The sequence below is a fragment of the Lotus japonicus genome, chromosome 4 (assembly GCF_012489685.1).
Source record: "Lotus japonicus ecotype B-129 chromosome 4, LjGifu_v1.2".
Taxonomy (NCBI): Eukaryota; Viridiplantae; Streptophyta; class Magnoliopsida; order Fabales; family Fabaceae; genus Lotus; species Lotus japonicus.
The window spans coordinates 68,057,736-68,077,602 of record NC_080044.1 but is presented as its reverse complement, the minus strand read 5'-3'; the positions used below and the strand labels follow the sequence as shown (position 1 = coordinate 68,077,602).

At 30.0% G+C, this 19,867-nt stretch overlaps 1 protein-coding gene and 2 long non-coding RNA genes across 3 annotated transcripts; all 3 read left to right on the top strand.

The window, feature by feature from the left end:
- The first annotated feature begins 2,929 nt into the window (after positions 1 to 2,929).
- On the top strand, positions 2,930 to 7,514 carry LOC130715676 (uncharacterized). Its single transcript, XR_009011728.1, has 2 exons — positions 2,930 to 3,140; positions 7,063 to 7,514. It is a non-coding gene; the product is annotated as an uncharacterized LOC130715676 (long non-coding RNA).
- A 525-nt stretch (positions 7,515 to 8,039) lies between these two features.
- LOC130715677 (uncharacterized) lies at positions 8,040 to 10,284 on the top strand. Its single transcript, XR_009011729.1, has 2 exons — positions 8,040 to 8,608; positions 9,946 to 10,284. It is a non-coding gene; the product is annotated as an uncharacterized LOC130715677 (long non-coding RNA).
- Positions 10,285 to 13,497: 3,213 nt separating this feature from the next.
- LOC130716261 (oxysterol-binding protein-related protein 4C-like) lies at positions 13,498 to 19,088 on the top strand. Its single transcript, XM_057566468.1, has 6 exons — positions 13,498 to 13,721; positions 14,198 to 14,443; positions 15,378 to 15,474; positions 16,870 to 17,161; positions 17,773 to 17,875; positions 18,532 to 19,088. The coding sequence occupies exons 1-6, from the start codon at positions 13,524 to 13,526 to the stop codon at positions 18,802 to 18,804; spliced, it is 1,209 nt and encodes a 402-aa protein (XP_057422451.1). The 5' UTR covers positions 13,498 to 13,523; the 3' UTR covers positions 18,805 to 19,088.
- The last annotated feature ends 779 nt before the right edge of the window (positions 19,089 to 19,867 follow it).

Here is a 19,867-nt window from a genome sequence, read left to right as displayed (position 1 = left end):
TATGGGCTTTAATGTGTTATCCAGACTCTCCACTTGCTGTCACAGCCTTGTGTCCCAAAAGAATTAAATGCCAGAACACCACATCAAAGTCCAAAAAAAAAGTTAAAAGAATGTGATATCATTGATAAAAAATAAAATGTGATATTAATTTTACCTTAATTTGAAGAATTTAAATATACACTATGAAAATTTTAGATGTTTCTTTCATCTTTCTAACCATGTAAAAGAGAACCTATTTGGATCATGAGTTTTTTTATAGGCAATGAGAACTATATTGAATAGAAGTACAAGGGGTGAAGAGGCTAAACAAAGACCCTAGAAATGAAGAGGCTACCCACCTAATACCTCCTTGAAAATTGGCTTAACAAAACAAGCCTTATTAAAACCTTGCTAGAATAAAACCCCCTTGGAAAAACCCATCAAGGAAAAAGAGTATCAATTTTGAAAAGGTAAGAGAAATTTTCAAGGAGGAAAACTAAAAACCCACCCAAACCCAGCAGCAGAACCATGAAGAGGAACATCTCCAACAAATAAACCAAAGAGAAAATGAACAATAATATTGCCAATCCATCAGATAACTCCACCAACAAAAACCAAAACAGAGAGCAAGATAAACAAATCCCTCAATTTATTATCTATAGAATGAAAAAGTGTAATGAGAGTTGAAGAATCAAAATTAAGCATATTTTACAATTAATTAATTAGATTAGACCCAACTGAATGTGAAAATACACAACTTTATTAGAGCTTTTCATACCAAGCATAAATTCACCGTAGTCAAAATAGTCCCCGAAAAATAACTTAAATGGTAAGAATTATGAGACGTAATTGGCCGATAAAAAAAACATACTCAAAATATACAAAGTATACAAATTATTCATTTATTAAAATCATTTGGGAATTTTGATATTTTATTGGATGTTAATGATATGTTATCTTTAGTATATTTAGTTGGCTTAATATATCAGAAGGCCCTTGAAATTGTAAAGGGAATCAGTTCCAGGGCCTGTAAAATTTTCGCATCAAATTGGGTCCCTAAGAAGTTTTTTTTAATTCATTTAAGGACAAAGTGTATCTGATGCTGAAGTGGCTTCAATTTTATCCTACTCAGCTTTTCCACGTCATTTGGAATTATTTTTTAATTAAAAAATTCTAAAACATAAATGGAGAATTAAAAAAAATTAAAAAATTGAAATAATTTTAAATCTTTCATCATCAACATTTTCATCTTCCACTTTCATCCATCAAGAAGAAACCCAACAACTCAACCCCTAAAAAACCCAGAACTCAACTCATGAAAAATCCACCACCACCACCCCCAATTCCCCTTCTTCCTTCTCCATCACCAACAAAACATCCCACACCATAAAAAATTGGGGCAAGACATGAAGACCCATTGAAGCACCCTCTTTTTTTTACCAAACATTTAATCCATAGCATCAGTTCATAGAAAGTCATGTACCATCATCAAACTAATTCCATACACAAATCGAGCAGATCCAAATTCTTGATATATTAAAAAGGGCTGGAGTTAAAAACCCATACTGAAGATACAAATCCAGGAAGGAAAGAAAACTAACAAGCTATAAAGCAATGGAAATTGAAAATCCTAAAGACTGATAAAGAAAGAAAACAGCAAGAAGAGAAATAAAACGAAGACAAGCATTGCCAAGGACAGCACCGCATAGAATGCAACACAAATTTAAAAATCCCATATCCAAATTCTTCACTTACAACTTCCAAAGAAAAATCTAAAAATCCCAGATCTAACATAGTTCTTAACGCCTAATGCAGATACCTAGATCAACCACCGAAATTCAACACACGCACACACCAGAAAGCAAGAAATCCACAGGATTGTTGTTCGCAGGGGCAACTTCTGCTATGTTCCTCCTCGACATCAAAGGTCGCGTCCTCATCTGACGTGACTACCGCGGCGACGTCTCCGCCCTCGACGCCGAACGCTTCTTCACCAAGCTCATCGAAAAACAGGTTCCACTCCTTCATCTTCTTCACTTCCATCCATTCATTCCGATCCCGTTTTTCACAGAATCTAACTTTCGATTTTCCCTTTCTCATTGCACAGGCTGATGTGCAATCTCAAGATCCGGTTGTGCACGATGTATCAGCTACATTTTCGTGCAGCACAACAATGTTTACCTCATGATAGCCACCAGATAGAACTGGGTTTTGTGGATCAGAGTGTGGTGTTGTTAGATGAGAATGAGTTTCTAGGTCAAGAGATCAGTTTTTTTTTTTTTTAACTCAAGAGATTAGTTAATTAGGACTGAGATTAGTTAATTAAGATTAATTTTGATTTTCAATTAATTATATGAGTTGGAATTAGTTGGTATTAAAAAAAAAGATAAAAGCCACGTGGAAATGCCATCTGTGTTAAAATTAAGTCACATCAGACCCAGACACACTTTGACCTTAATTAGATTAAAAAATATTTTTTAGGGACCCAATTTGATGCGAAAAATATTTTAGGCCCTGGATTTGATTCCCTTTACAATTACAGGGGTCTTCTGATGTATTAAGCCTATTTAGTTTTTACAATATAACACGACAAATGTGGGGTATAACTCACCAGAATTGCTTATATAAAAAAAAAACCAGAATTGTCTAAGAATGAAATCAAAAGAAAAAATGTTTATATAATTAATGAGAATGGAAAAAAGGTTTTTTTTGTGTAAGACAGATGTTCTCCTTTGGAGGCAATTATGTTCGAGCCGAGAACATCCATATCATGGTGGGGTTAACTCTCCCAACGAGGTTTTTTTCATCTACAAGACTCGAATCCGAGACCTTGCTTAAGGAGAAAAATGTTAATAACTAATTAAGAAAAACATTTTTCAGTTAATTTTTAATGACCAAAGCATTTTTTATCACATCCTTTTACTTTAATTTTTTTGAAAAGACACGTCCTTATATTAATAGCTTATGATTTAAGCCAACGGTAATAAAAATATATTAATAGTTATAGATTATATATATGTTCTATTGTACGTCCATCGTAATACACTATATATTCCCTTGTAGTAGGTTTGCAGTCTTTCTCAGTTCTCACACCTCACCTGAGTTCTCTCCAATTTCCCGCTGGACTCTATTTCTTCTTCGTCTTCTTCAACTTTCACATGGTATGTCTTCTTCTTCTTCTGTTTCTTGACTATTTTATCTGTGATCCAGTGATAACATCGATCGACTATTAATCATAAATTAATTGCTCAAATAAGATTAATTTGATGCCTAATTTCTTGTGTTCGTTTAAAGAGGAATATTGTTTCAGCCTTACATGAATTACTACATTCATCATATATGTTTGCATTCTTCGTACATGGACATGCTAGCTAATCGCGGAATATAATATTCATGTGGTGGTTTGCTGACAACTCATAACCAATATTTTACTATTTTCATTTTATCTTTTCTGACTATTTTACTCCATATAATTATATATGCTGATTAGTTTGTCGCTTGTGAAAGACAAACACAAGAAAGGAAAACAAAAAGGTTGATTACTTTACTTCAATGGTGTGATTGAATTTCGGTGAACATGTGTGACATGATAATAATGTTAAGTCCAACATTGTTAATATTTTTCTTCATAAATATCTAAAGAATCCCACATATTTAATGAAGACAGAGATTAACACAAATTTTAATATACATGATAAAATATGAGATACACCTAGGAAAATCATGATCCTTTCGAATTTTTTAGTTTTTATCCACAAGTATTCTCTATAGAAACAATCTTGCTCGACCCAAATATTGTAAAATCAAAAGTCTCGCAAAGAGTACAGCTCCCAAAAATCAAATTCTTAAAAGTTCAAACTTTAAACAATCATTTTTAATAAATGCAATCTACGAAAATCATGATCTCACAAACAACAAACTTTTATATTTATAATTATATATAGTTTCTTTGAATGTAATTTTTTATACTATATTTTATTCAAAAATATTTTCTTTTATACAAGAACTAGTATTTTTTACCCGTGCGTTGCACGGGGGCATTCATTTTTATTTTCTATTGTGTTTTCTTATGGTTTTTTTTTATGATTTATTCGAATGAAAAGGAGAAAAAATAATATTACTTGCGATAATTATGTTGTCAAAGTGTTAATTTATGTTTTTAATTGTTTTTTTTTGTTGTACTTTTTTTTATGAGTGTGTTTGTTTTTTTTATTTGTGTTGTTTGTCGTTATTTATCTAATTGATACTTTGGATTATTCTTTTGATATAACAATTTTATTGTACGTTACAGATAGAAGTAGTATTTTTCTGTAAGATCTTATTTAATATTAAATCATAATAAACTCATTTAAAATAATTTTGAGCTTAGCAGTAGAAAGTTAGTATAGAATAATATTAATGAATGAAGTTTAAGGGGAGGTTTTTTTTGCATCACATGTTTTTGATTTTTATTTTAGTATTTATTATATATATATTTTTTTAGTGATATCATATTTAATATTTTTTTTGGTACAATATCATATTTAATATTAAGTTTACCCTATGACATTCTATAACTCATATGAATTAAATAATAATAAATTCAATTAAAATAATTTTGAGGTTAATAATAGAAAACTATAGACTAATTAATATTAATGGAGGAAGTTCAAAGGGAAATGGATAGTGGAGGTTTTTTTATTGAATGGTCTTTAACTTTTAAATTTTATTGTTAATATTAATTATTACTTGATAATGATTCAACAAATTTAAAGTAATAATGTGTGTCATGGAATTATCTAAGTTTTAATGGAAATTTTTTCCTATGAAATTTCATAACTCATATGAATTAAATAACATATGTGCTTAAATACAAAATTTGTTCTTTGTTAATATTAGGTTTTGTTATTCGTTATCATAAAATTAAGTATTGGTAAAAATTATAATTATATTAACGTTGACACATAAACTTGAAAGTAATAAATATGTAAAAAGTAAATAATTCATAGTTTTTTATTTGGTTACAAATAAGTCATAGTTTGTTCATACTAAACCTATAAATAGGATGAAATTAAGTTAAACCCGCTAGATAAAATTTCCACAATCTAAGTAAATTTGGACCTTCTCACAGGAAAAAATAAGAGAAGTTGTAAGCTATGAATACTTATTTGTGAACATGTTCATCTGAAAGTTAGATCAGAAGAAAGCTTTATATATATGCAATATGCATCTTGGAGAAATTGAGTATTAGTGGCTATTGAGGAGAATGATTCAATGTAGAGTAGAGTAATGAAGAATGAAAAAAAAAAGTAAGAAACAACATAGTACTAGAAATTAAACCCGTGCGTTGCACGGGGTTTTTTTAAAGTTATATGTTAAATTTATCTTCGTATATGTAATAATATAGTAAATGTATTGTGTAGTAAATAATTAAAAATAAGATAAATATATGAAATTTAATTACATTGATAAAGTTTAATAAAATATTTATTGTAAACTAATTTTTTAGTATATTAAAAAATATTTTATGTTGCTTACTAAAATTAATTTTCAATTCATTTCGTGATCATATGTTTTCATAATAGTACACTCTCTATAATAAGTAAAAGGAGGGAAATATATAATTAGAGTTGAATAACTTAGTTTGTGTTTTGTGCAAAATGATGTTTCTCTCTTACTTTTATGCATGTTTTCACCTTGAAAGCAATGTTTGCAATTGAATTTTTATGGGAATAATGGTATAGAAAAAGTTTAATTATGAAAAATATTTTTAGTGATGCATATAGAAAATTATATTATTTATTGTTTAATAAGCATTTAATTAGTTAATATGCAGTTTGTAAGAAATTATATTTTTTAATTTAATTAGTTGATAAATGAATTAAGATAATAGTTTAATTATCTTTTTGGTACATCAGAAAGATACATTGCACCCTTCATGGATTGAAAAAACTTGAGCTCTAGCTCTTGCCACTTGAGCTATCATTCGATGACAGATAATAATTTATCTAATTCAATATAAACTTTTTACAATTTTGAAGATAGTAAAAAATTGAAAAAACTTTATAAGTGCAATTTACAAACACAAATCGTTCTATCTGATGCATATCTATCATAGTGGTTAAAATTAACTCTTTAATCCCTAAGGTTCGATCATTAAGAACTGTACTCTATGGGAGACCTTTGACTTTAATCACACTCGAGTAGAACATGGTTTCCTCAGTAGATGATACATGTGGCTAAAAAACTAACAAAAATTGTAAAGACTTAGTTAAAAAACTTCATAAGCTCGTATACTATGAATATAAAGATAAAAATAAGTGGAAGTTGGTTAAGAATAATTTTTATTTTTTATGAATTAAGAAAAATTTTAAGTATACCAAATATAATTGCATTTAGGAAGTTCATTAAACACTTTATTGTATACTACTTTTTTTTTCCTATTATAGGTGAGTGCAACAATAATAAATCTCAGGGAAAGTTAGTGCAATATGTCCATATTTATGTAAAAATCATATTAAATATTATTACCAAAGACATATTTTTAATATAAATTATAATTATTATCAACCAAAAATTTCAAAATTAAACTATTTTGAAAAATGAATTTATTTGAGTTATTCTTTTATTTTTTATAATAAATATGATATGCATAATATTTTAAATATACCTTCTAATTTTACTAATTTATTTTTAATATATTTAATTTATTTATTATCATATATGTATTTAATTAGGAAAAATACTTTATTATAATCAATAATTACTTGATAAAAATATAAAAGTAGCAATGAATCATTAAATGATAACCACAATATGTAATTAATGTAAAAACTCAAGTGAGCTTTACATATATACTAGAAATTAAACCCGTGCAACGCACGGGTTTGTTTTAAGTTGTAATTTTAAATTTGTGATATTTTAATTTATATAAATGTAAGAAAGCTATCAAATGAAAGAGGATTTGAAATATATTTATATCATATGTAATTACATTGAGGAAATTCATTAAAAGGTTCATTGATATATCTATTTTAGTATATTATGCATATGTATCATCTTACTCAACAATAACTATTTTCAATCCCTTTGGTAATGTTGCAGTAAAACTAATTCGTGGTATAAGCACTTCTGTAACAGTGTTGTTTTCTGAAGTATTTACGACTCTGTTATTGGCTTCCATTTCACATTCCTAGGGTTGGATTGATGTTCTTGAGTAGCATATATAATTGACATTCCTACTTTGAGGTGCAACAATGGTTTGCGTATCATTGAAATTTAAAGAATTCAAGAACTCCACTGGGTACATGAACTCTTGTTCAGTTATTATCAATTGCATTATCTATCTTTCAATTATTATTTTGCTGGCCCTTCAATCACGTGAGTGATTCAAAGGAGTGAATATTGCTCTCAATAATGGTTTTGTAAATTTGGACATGTGCTCTCAATAATTTGTTTAAGTGAATCATATGTATTCTTTAGTAGAATAGGGCATGGTGTTTTTGTTCATGAACAATGTCTTCTCTTACTCTACTAATTGTTGATATTTTTCCTCACCAATTTGCAATATCTATTTGTTGAATTAAGCTGAGCAGATGATCAAGTGTCACCAATCATACTTTTAGATAACATAAAGATATCACAAATTTAAAACTACAACTTAAAACAAACACGTGCAACGCACGAGTTTAATTTCTAGTACTAAGAGTATTTGTCTGAAATCTCTTCCAAGAATGGTTGATGGCTTTTAGTGTCCTATCGAGGGTTTCAAATGCCAACCTTTTAGTCATAGGTGTCTCATCCCAAATAATCAAATCTATTTAAATCACTAATCGAGCAAGCTAAATATTTTACTTGATTGAGCTCGTACTATCTTCAAAAAGTTTTAATGGTATTCGAAATCGAATATGATGAGTTGTTCTACTGTAGTGATACAATCCCTGGAATTTTTTTAAAAATAAAGAAGATCAGAGTACAAATTTTTTGTGATGATTGTAAATATTCAATAAATTTAATATATATTAATATGTTGTGATTATTTAGTTTGTAAAAATGGATTTTAAGTTAAATGATCATTAATAAAAAAAAAGCTAAATATTTGTCAAATATTTTTGTGTAAGAATAATTCAAATATTTATGATCAATAATAAAAGTAAATATTTTTAAATTACGTTTTGGTTTTATAAATAGAAGAAAAAAATTAAGAATTTTAAAATATGAATCCGTGATAAATTAATAGTATGGCTAATTTTTTTTTTTAAAAGGGAAGCCACACAAATAGGAGTAAAAAATAAGCTTACAGGTCCACATTGAATTAAAAAAAAGGAGTAAAGGGAGAGTGATCCCATTTTTTGTCTCCTCATCTTCTGCCCAAACAAAAACCCTAGCCACCACACCTAGCCTTTCCTCTTCTCCTCCTCCTCCTTCCCTTACGACCACGAAACCACCGACCATGCCTCCGACAGCTTTTGTTGGACGTGCGACCCACACTACTGCCCCAGTCCCACCCAATTTGGTTTTTTTGTCAAACTTGTGCACAGGACAAACAACCACCGCCGCGGGACTTCTGGCGAGGCTCGTGAAGTTGATAATTGTATACTAAAGTAGTGGTGTTACCATATTCTCACCTCCATGTCATTGATTTGTGGAGGTATTTTTCTCACTGTCTTTTGTTCTTTGTGGGCTATTCTCTGTTTACCTTTTCTTCCACGATTGAATTGTATCTTGTTTGTTGGTTCTTATTGTCATTAAGTCAAATAATAGTATCAAAACAACCATTTAAACCTTCCCTAAAAATTGTAATTTAAACCTTAAGTGTAGAACTTGCTATTGAAGTGAAGGAGTTCTTTTTAACTTTTCTATTTTAAAAGTGTGTATTTCAAACTGTATTTTATGATTCTAATTCAATAATTATAAGTATACTATCTGGGCTCATTCTGTGGTGGTATCGAGCTAGGAGAATAGGAGGGAGTGAATGTGAGTGTTTCAGCTTAACATGTTTTTGGTTTCTGATTTATATGTTTGTGTTAGTAAAATTTGAGGAACCTTGTGTAGGAAGGGAATTTCTCTTTTTATAGTATGTAGATTGATTTTTGTTTTATGAGATGTTCATATAGAAAAGCATAAGATATACTACAGAGTAGTTATTTACCTGATGAAGCCACATCAAGCACTGAGCCTTGCAATGACTGTCCCTATAGAGAAATTCAAGAGAAGTAAGTTTAGTGATAGTAAAATGTTAAAAGACAATAAAAAATTGAAGCTTTCTTGTCAATTAGATTTAGAACCATATTAGTGATAGTTAATTCTTTTTTACTATGTATATTCAGAGTGTCATATATCCAAGAAACTCACACTTTTATTTTCTAGTCATCTGCAATGGAGGATAGATCACTGAAGAATGTAAGTTCTTTGTTGTCGTTAATGATCTTTCTCCTGACACAAAGAAAGAAACAATGAGTAATACAAAAAATAGTTTTAAAATAGTTAGTGACCGCTGTCATTTTCTCACAGGCTGATGGAGTCTAAGTTATCTATAACTTGAGTGTGTGAGTCATTTGTTTATATAGAGATACAAAATAAATGCATGGTTTAATGTAATGAATTTTTATTTATATATTTATTTAATGTTGGTGGCTGGATAACTTTTAGACTGACAATTTTATTTAGTTTCTATATAATCAGTTACAAAAGCTGTCAGTTATAGAAATTGTTAGAAAATGGTTTGTTTTGAGTCTATTCTCTGCAGCAGTTGCGTGATATCTTGAGTGGTGAGTTGTTGATGCGTTATGGAGTAATGAATAGAATACTGATTGTGGAGAGCAATATTCTAAGAGCCCTAAAACTTTAATTTTCTCAGTTCCGCCCTCCCTGAATCAATTGTCTCACATTTATTTTTATTAAGTTTGGTTTTACTTTTACATCATAATGATAGTGACTAATCATATGAAAAATGAATATATAGTCATGAGTTTAATTTGTTTTCAGGGAAAAACTGCAAGGTGAATAGGTCTTTCTTCAAGGTAATGTGTAACTGAAAAAATTTCAATATGAATAGGTGGAAGGCAAGCTCGTGGAGTCTTCAAGGCAATGTGTAACTGAAAATGAATTGGTGGAAAGCAAGCTCGTGGGGTTTTCAAGGAAATGTGAAACTGAAAATTTGATATTAATTTTTCGTTTAACACATTGTTCATTTATAGTTTATCTCTCAGCTTCCTTTTTAGTCAGTATCCAGTTTATGCCTTCTAACACATGTAGGCAAACACATTTTGCCCATCCATAGAAACTGCCCGGTCAATCAATAATTATATTATTTAATATATTTAATGTGTGTTTGCAGTAGTGGGTTGATTTTTATTCAGTTTCAAAAGCTGTTGCTTCTCTCATTAAAACACAATTTCTTACTAATGTAGACTCTCTTATATTTGTATTTAATACTTAGCTCAAGTGAGCTTTACTAATATATATAGATATAGATATAGATTAGGGCCATTCATTTAAGGAAGCAATGTTAGAGGTTAAGCTCATATGGATTATTGTTATTTAGAAGATGAAAATAGTTTTTATGTGGTATTATATGTCCTTCATTTTATAAAACAAATTAGTACTATATAAACTTTGGTTTCTTCAGAGATGATCAATTAAATTGAAAATGATGTTAACTATATTAAATTATACAAAATCAAATTTTGTTGTAGGAGCAGTGTCACTTGTAGCCTCCTCAATTTTTGAGATGCTCATTCAAGTAATCTTGTATTTATGCTTTGTGACTCTATATTTTCTAGCAGATGCTTGAACCATAACATTTTGAATCGCATAAACTTTGTTATGGTAACAATAAATAGTTTGAATTAGGTACCATGAAAGTGGGGATAACAAAAAAGTGATTACATTTTCAACGATTAAGAGTAGTTCAATACTATTAACAATTTTAGGTTTTATTGAAATCCCTTATTTCCCACACATGGAGCACACGAACTGTTTGAGTCATCCTACACAACAAAAAGTTGAGCAAATCAAAGAGAAATTGATTTTTTAGGTGTTTCAATTTTATATGATGAAATCAAGTTGAAGATCATCATTAAATAAAAATCATGTTAGAACACATGTAAAAATTCTAGGTTAGTACATCAATAGCTAGTTGTTGGATATATGTACTTGGAAAAATGTCTTGAAACTTGAGCCTTTGAAGAAATAAAATTAAAGCAAATACTTCAACAAAACTTATGTGAAGTGCACATTTTGAATGAGTATTGACACTTTTTAATTTACATAGTGGTAGAGAAAAGGGCTAGTGATAGTCTTTTTTTTTTCTTTTGCTATGATCTTATTTAATATTAAGCATACATCTTTGAATCTCATAACTCATGAAATAAATTATAGTAAATTTATTGAAAGTAATTTTCAATTAATATATAGTAGAAGTCTATAGAATGACATTGATGAAAGAAGTTCAAGAGAGTTTTTTTTATTGAGTAACCTTTAACTTTTAAGGTTTATTATTAATATTAATTATTAGTTAACTAATACTTCAACAAACCTAAACTAATAATATGTGTCTTATGGAATTCATAACTATATCACATTTAATATTAATTTTGACCTATAATAAATTTATTTAAAATAATTTTGAGCTTAATAGTAGAAAGTTATATAATAACATTGATGGAGGAAGTTCAAGAGGAATATCGAACGGCTTAGATTAAAAGTCTGTTGACTATCGAACGGTTCTGAAAAATCACATATAAAATAATATGTATAATTACTTAAAAGCTCATAGGTAAAAATAAATATATGAAACATTTTTTATTGATAGACTATATATTTTACCTTCGAGATTGCTAAACTTCTCCTTTATATTATATATAAATAAATATAAATAAATAAATAAAAATGCCTTTTTGAATTTCATAACTTATATGAAATAAAAAATAAAAAATTTATTTTCAATAATTTTAAATTAATAATAGAAGTCTATAAAATGACATTAATGAAGGAAGTTCAAGAGGAAGGATAGATGGGGTTTTTTTTTTTATTGAGTGACCTTTAACTTTTAAGGTTTATTATTAATATTAATTATTAGTTGATTAATACGTCAACATACCTAAACTACTAATATGTGTCTTATAGAATTCATAACTAATATCATATTTAATATAATTTTTGACCTAAGACTCCATAACTCATATAAATTAAATAATAATAAATTTATTTAAAATAATTTGAGCTTAATAGTTGAAAGTTATATACTAACATTGATGGAGGAAGTTCAAGGGGAATATCGAATGACTGAGATTAAAAGTCTGTTGAATATTGAACGGGTTCTGAAAATTCACATATGAGATAATATGTATAATTACTTAAAAGCTCATAGGTAAGAAAAAAATATGAAACATTGTTTAATCAATGAAATGTAAAAGGAGAAAAAAAAAGGCTTCAATGTACTGGATTAGAAGAAAATATTATCATTTGGTCAACTTACATTGGTTGAAAATTAAACTGTCAAAGAAATAGAAGCAAACATCATAATTGTGCAAGAAAGATAATGAAACACAATTAGAGAAATAGTCAAGGAGATGACTTTAACCATTTATGAAGAAAAAATATTTTTGAAACGAAATAGAAGTTACAAACAAATCATAATAATTTTAATAATCAATAGCAAAGAACAAAACATGCATAAATTACAAAAGTAAAATAAAACATGTAACTTTCATCTATTGAATAAGCGATAACAACATGCATATTGCGAATAAAGACCAAATCTTAGAGGAGTGAGAGATGACGAATGAGGAGAATGAATGAGAAAAAATAAGACCGTTTGAGAAGTGCGTAGCATGAGAACAAAATCTGAAGAAGAAATGATGATAAATCAAAAAGGATAAATAAGGTGAAAAAAAGAAGGGCTCTTACCGGATGAAAGATGATGATGAAGAAAAACGTCAATGTCGAAATGAAAAGTGATGAAGAAGAAGTGACCGATAGAGAAGAAAAGACGCAAAAGAAAAATTTCTAACCTGATGGAAGATCTTCTTGTGCTGGAATGATGGAGAGTCCAAATCAGAGTGATTTCCTGCACATGAATGGAGATGTTGAAGATCAAAATGAGAGAGATGAAAATAAGTTTAAAGGGGAATGGAAAGATGTTTTATATATGGGAGAAGAAGGAAGAGACTATTGGTGATTTTGTAATCACAATCCATAATCAGGAGTTACAAAAGCAACAAATAAAACGGCAAAGAATATGAAAAGGTTGTATACAAAGGGTTTCATAAGAAAAAGGATCAACGGCTAGGATTAGAAGCAATGAATGGTCAAGATTAATTACATATTGAATTACTTTCAAATTTACGTATATGACCATGGTAAAATATTCATTCATGAGTCATAGTCTATTGCATGACTATTTTACCCTCCTTGTTGCCAAACTTTGCTTTTATATAATATATAGATATAGATATAGATATAGATATAGATATAGATAGATATAGATATAGATATAGATATAGATATAGATATAGATAGATAGATAGATAGATGTGTATGTGAAGAAATGAGAAAAATGCATGTGTTACATCATTATTGGGGCTGGGATGATGCAGGTGACCGATGGAAAGAAGCAATCTAAGATTTTTCTCACGAAGCCTTTCACATTGGAAGGTGAATCAGATTTAGACCCATCTTATAGAGCTCCTAATCTCCTTCAACGCTTGTTAAGTTTACTTAAGAATATACGGCCAGGATCAGATCTCACACACTTCCAGGCAAGCTCTCTCATTCACTTTTACCTCTCCACATCTGGAGTCCAAGTTATTTATGTGTTTGGATTTCCATTTAACTCAACGTGTTAAAAATCTTGTTTTTGAGTTTTTCTGTTATGATAAATTATAAATTCTTCGTTAATAGTTAGTATAGTGAAACAAATGAAATTGTTGAACTCTAACGTCTAATCAAACCTGCACTATATTGAGGGCATGTTTGGGGTGTTTTAGAATCAATTTTCATTCTCATGGTTCAGAAATTCATAATAACTTTTAAGTGGTTATACAGATGTTTGTTTGACAATCGATGATAATTAATTCTTCCAGAAGCTATTTAGAGAGTAGTTTTTGGGCTGAACATAATCATATGAGATTTCACAATATTACCCTATATAAATCATTTTTACTATAATCAATTTTACCAAAATCAAATTTTCACAATGCTGATTAAATATTAAAGCATTTTATCTTGTGTGCAGCTTCCACCTGCGTTTAACTTCCCAAAATCTCAACTTCAGTGCTATGGTGAATCAGTGTACTGCACAAATTCAAACTTGCTGAGCAGGTGCAACAGTGGGGAGAATCCAGTGGATAGGTTCACATCTGTTGTAGCATGGAGCATATCTACCACACGCCCTACATCTTTTGGGGTTGCGCCCTACAATCCCACTCTTGGAGAGACACACCATGTTTCCAATGGCAACCTTAATGTCTTACTGGAACAGGTTTTGGTTTCTCTTTATTTAGTATTTACCTTACTCATTTTGAACTCAACTTTTTCATGCTCAGTTTGGCCACATACAGTATTGCAGGTTTGGATTGCTGTTGTCAGAATTGATTTTAGATAGAATTGATTTTACTAAAATTGATTATGGTAAAAAGTGAGTTGAAAGTGAAGTGATTCGTGTTTGAATACATTTATGACGAAATCTCAATTGATTATGTCAATCACAGAAGCTTAGGATGTGTAGTTTCATTCAAGAGTTGGTTACTTGGTTTTAGGGTTAGGATCAATTTTGAAAGGAAACATTCAAAAAAGGAGAATCAATTCTAACACTGCAAATGTGATAGAACCCTGATATTATTGAGAGATGAAATGTACAAGATTGCTGAGATATTTGAGAATCTCAGCCACTCTCCCCAAGTCCCAAACACCAAATGATCCAAAGGATACCTAAACCCTCCTCACACCTCCCTTATTTATAGGCTAAGCCCCTACTAACTTACTCTCTAAGTACCTATCAAAATGCAAAACCATACATGCTCTATGTATTGGGGAATAAGGGCACAAGTCCTGCATCGATCACATGATGCTTTTGATCAGCAGTTATTTAGTTAACTGAACCAATTACTTAACCTAGTTAGTAATCGAAGCTTATTGAAGCTTATCAACTAGAAAATGCACTTAAGAAGTTTCAATAAGTGCTCTTTGGTTTTTATTCAAACAGGTTACATTACTTCTATTTCACATTTTCATTTGTGTATTAAGAGAGAATATGCTGTACTGTGCTGTTGATCAATGAATCATGAAATTTAATTCTACAGTTCATGATTTCCAGTTCTATTACTATGCCAATATTCAGAGTCTCTGACTAACTTTTTACTCAGAACAGTTTAATTACAATTATTGATTAAATTTTTTGGTTTTCATATCCCAAGGTTTCACTTGACCCTCCAGTATCTGCCCTCCATGCAACAGATGAGAAAGAAAACATTGAAATGATATGGTGCCAGCAACCTATTCCAAAATTTAGAGGTATCTAACTTTTATCAGAAATCATAAGTAACTCAAATTCACAATGACTCATATATAATTCTTCCTCCACACCTAATTAAGCTACTAATTACAATTTGTCTCAACTAATGTTCTGGTTTTCAGTTTGCAACTTTGCATCATCAGCAAATGTATGTGGTCTAAGAAGATTGTAAATGATAGAATTGATCTGTAATACAGGATCAATTAGTTGAACAGAGTAACTGAATTAGTTACGTTCAGTTAGGGTAGTTAGGCTGGTTTAGGAGTTAGTTAGAATAGGAAGTTTCAAGTCATCGTGGACCTGAACTACTTAGTAAGTTAGCATATAATCCATTCTCTAACACTGATGTAATACACTGATTCATTTTCTCATTCTATTCAACACAATTCATCTTCTCAATAATCTGAATCAAGGAACTAGCTACATGTTATACAAGCTACACCATGTGCAACTAATCAATCAGCTCAAAATAGAAAACTGATTTAGTTAACTAATTCCTAACAAAGTAACTAACTCCTAACCACATGAGTGATCCACTTAGACATAGGCTAGTTACTAGATGTGAACAGAGATTTAATTTCATGGACATGTTTTTCACATCATGGTTTTACAGTTTTGCCTGACTACTAATCTGGTGTTAATTAAGAGAATGTTCAGCTCAGCTTCTCTTTCTTCAGAATTGATTTTGAAAACCAGAAGTTACTCTCAAAAGCTTCTCTCTTTGATTATGACGTCTGAATCACTTCTAGAATGATATCCAAACACGCACTTAGTGAAGCCTGATCGCTTTTACTTTTGACAGCTTGTTGCAAAAGAACTACAATCGTCCATTCTATCAAGTGCTGCACTTCATAAAAGAAATATTACAAATACTTATACAAGTCTGCACCTTTCATATGGATTAAATTGGGTGTGTGCACTTCGCTTGTTTCTCATGAGTTATGACCTTATGCCATGATTGAATACAAGCAAAACAATGCTTCTAAATAATGCAGCTAACTGTTAACACAATTTGGAGTCTTATATGCCTCCAGGTATCTAGAGTAATGGTGTGTTTGGATAACAAACTTAATTAAGCATTTATGTCATTAGCGTTTATCACATAAACGCTTAATAAGATCAAATTAGGTTATAGGTAATAGGTATAAGAACTTATTCATAAGCTAATCTGAGCAGGTTATAAAAATAAGTGGTAGGTCATGAGCTATTTATATAAAGTCTCCCATTCAATTGCATACACACTTATACTTTAAAATAAGTTCAAATAAGCTATTTGAAACGAGGCTAAGTCTTTTTAACCTGTTTCAAACAAATTTCAAGTTCTATATAATGGCCCTTTACTAAGCAATCTTCTGTACATTCATCTAAATATCTCAATTAAAATAAATTTGTAGGTACATCTATTGAAGCACAAGTGCATGGTAAAAGGGTGCTGAAGCTCCTAAATCATGGAGAAACATATGAAATGAATTCTCCTAATCTTTTGATTAGAATTCTTCCTGTTCCTGGGGTTGATTGGGTTGGCAATGTTAATATACGATGCATAGAGACAGGCCTGGAAGCTGAGTTATCCTACAAAAGCCATTCTTATGCAGGACTTGGGGGAAATAGAAGATTGATCAGAGGGAAGATCCTTGACTCATCATCATTGAAAGTTCTATATGAAGTTGATGGTCATTGGGATAGGTACTGTATCTTTCACTTTAATTTTTTTTTTTAGTGAAAAAATTTCAGTAAAATATTAAAGTAAAATCTTGAAATGTGTTTTTCCAAGTCGAAGAGACTCGGGTCTCTTAAACATATGGTCACGGGCTCGATCTCTAGGTTATCAAAAAACGCAGTTGGGAGACATCTCACTTCGGTGCGCGACAGTAGGATCCAGAGAGATTAGTCTCTCACCTATCGTGTGTGAGGATAGTAGGATATTCTAAAAAAGCAAAAAAAAGTAAAATCTTGAACACTCTCAATTTATAAACCACCCAACAATAACGATATCTTCCATACACCTCATTTTTTCTCTATATCTTTTTGTATCACATCTATCGCTTATAGTTATATTTCTTCCTATCACATCTATTAAAATCTTGAAAGTGCAACTCAATTTAAGACATTGAACTGGCTGACACATTAAATTAATGATGACAAATGACTTAACAAGTTTTTCCTCTTGTAAAAAAAAATACTAACCGAGTCTCATACATGCGACGTGCTTAAATTAGGGTGGTATGGCTTGTCTATTCAAGAATTAACTATTCTACATGGTAGTGACAAACTTCTTATGAAATTTCATTATTCAGAACTGTGAAAGTAAAGGACACAAATAATGGGGAAGCAAGAGTGATATATGATGCAAAACAAGTCATTTCAGGGCTCAAAGCTCCTATTGTAAAGGACAAAGAGGTAATTAACTTCTGTGCTCTATCTCTGTCATTAATAGATATGAAATTCAGAGGTAACCAAATGTATTTTTGCACTGAATGCGTTCATAGTACATAAATAGTGACATAATAAAGTGCTCAACCAAATTAAAAAGACAGTTGAGGTTGTACTAACTGTTTAGTATTTTTCTTCATTTATATATATTTTATGAATCATGCTCTCGTAGAATCTTTTTCAAATAAGGAAAATATCTGGATGTGCTTAAAAGATTGTTCACTTATAAAAATGACAGGACTAGTATCAATTTAATTTCTGATAGATTAAAATTGGTAAATAATTTGTCAATCAAATCATTTCATGCGTCTCCATCCTACACAGTTTAGGTTTTTGGGATAGTTGAACCATGATATAGTATCATAGTCTGTGACTAAGGGTTATCTACTTATCTAGAGTTTGATATTATTACCGCGTGAATATTTGTGCATTTCTTCGCTCCTTATATTCATGTCAAATTAACTACCACATCTTACTAACTAAAAGAACAAGCTTCTAGTCTCTCATGGACATTAATCTTGCAAACTTTATCCCTAAAAGTATCATCGATCTCTATAATTTGAAGATTTTAATTAATATGCATGTTTTGAATGTGACTTGAGAAATATGTTTTTGTTGTTCAGAGTGTGTGGGCAACAGAATCAGCCCTTGTGTGGAGTGAGTTGAGCCAAGCCATCATCAACAAAGAGTGGGAGAAAGCCAAGGAAGCAAAGCAAGATGTGGAAGAAAGGCAGAGGAAGATGTCAATGGAAAGGGACACAAAAGGAGAAAGTTGGGTTCCTAAGAATTTCAGGGTGTCTTGCAGCAGTAAAGAAGGTAAGTGGGAGTGGAACTGTTCACCCATTCATAAATGGGTCCCTGATGCTCCCATTATAGCCCGATCATTTAAAGTTTAAACAACTTCGGCAGCTATTATTTAATGGCTTTACTTCTTACCCAACTCCAAAAATCTGAAAAAGAATGGCCATTATGTTGAAGGAAAAAAAATTATCGGTCAAGACTTAAGAGGTTCAAACAATTATTTTTTATCACTGAGACTAGCATTGTTGAGTATGAACCAATTTCTTTAAGTATAAGTATATAATTATTAAATTTTAATTTAAAAAAATGTTAAACTTTCTGGGCCTTCACAGAAAATAAATATTTTAGTTGGTCTGACAAGTGAGAAGTATTTTTTAGGTCAGAAGTGAGAAGTTACTATCGCGACAGTTTCCTATTCCTGTTGATATTATTTTGGCCATATCAATTTAACATGTTTTCCAATTTCCACACACTTATGTGGTCCTGAAACATCATTTCTTATTAAAATTAAAAGTGTTAAATAAAATTTACACAGTTATTTAATTGAATTTCACTACATCATAAAATATATTTTTGTTTTAATGAAAATTTAAAATGAAAGTTATTGTTCTTTCTACGTGGCATGTTGCAATTGATTAATTATTGTACAACTGTTTTATAATACCAATCGTGCGTATATTTTAAACTCTTTTTATTATTCCTTTCATTATTTAATCCAAATTCTAAACTAGCACTAAGATTGAACTTTTATAAATTAAAAGTAAGATTAATCAAATTCATAAATTCTTAAAAATTAATTTGAGTGTATTTTATACATTGAATTTGAGAGGTTGTCTAAATGACCCATGATAAAGTTTGGGTTAAATAATTCATCATCCAATCACATTGGAGATAAGTGAGTTGGAATTTCTATATTTTATTTATTAATTTATTTCCAACTCATTTATCTCCAATGTGATTGGATGATGGGTTATTTAACCCAAACTTTATCATGAGTCATTTAGACAACCCCTAAATTTGAATATTTATTTATTTGGTGTGGGGAAGTTTTATTATACTTATTTTTTAGGGTTAAATATGTTTGATGTAGAAATTAGAGGACCAAAATTAAGAAGAAAAAATGAGAGGACTAAAATTATCCGAACACTATATTAAGAA

Bases quoted from the DNA above. Each gene is read 5' to 3' on its own strand.
- LOC130716261 (XM_057566468.1), top strand. From the start codon at position 13,524: ATGTGTTACATCATTATTGGGGCTGGGATGATGCAGGTGACCGATGGA. The intron at 14,444-15,377 runs GTTTTGGTTTCT...TCATATCCCAAG, and splicing joins TTAATGTCTTACTGGAACAG to GTTTCACTTGACCCTCCAGT. The intron at 17,162-17,772 runs GTACTGTATCTT...TTCATTATTCAG, and splicing joins GTTGATGGTCATTGGGATAG to AACTGTGAAAGTAAAGGACA.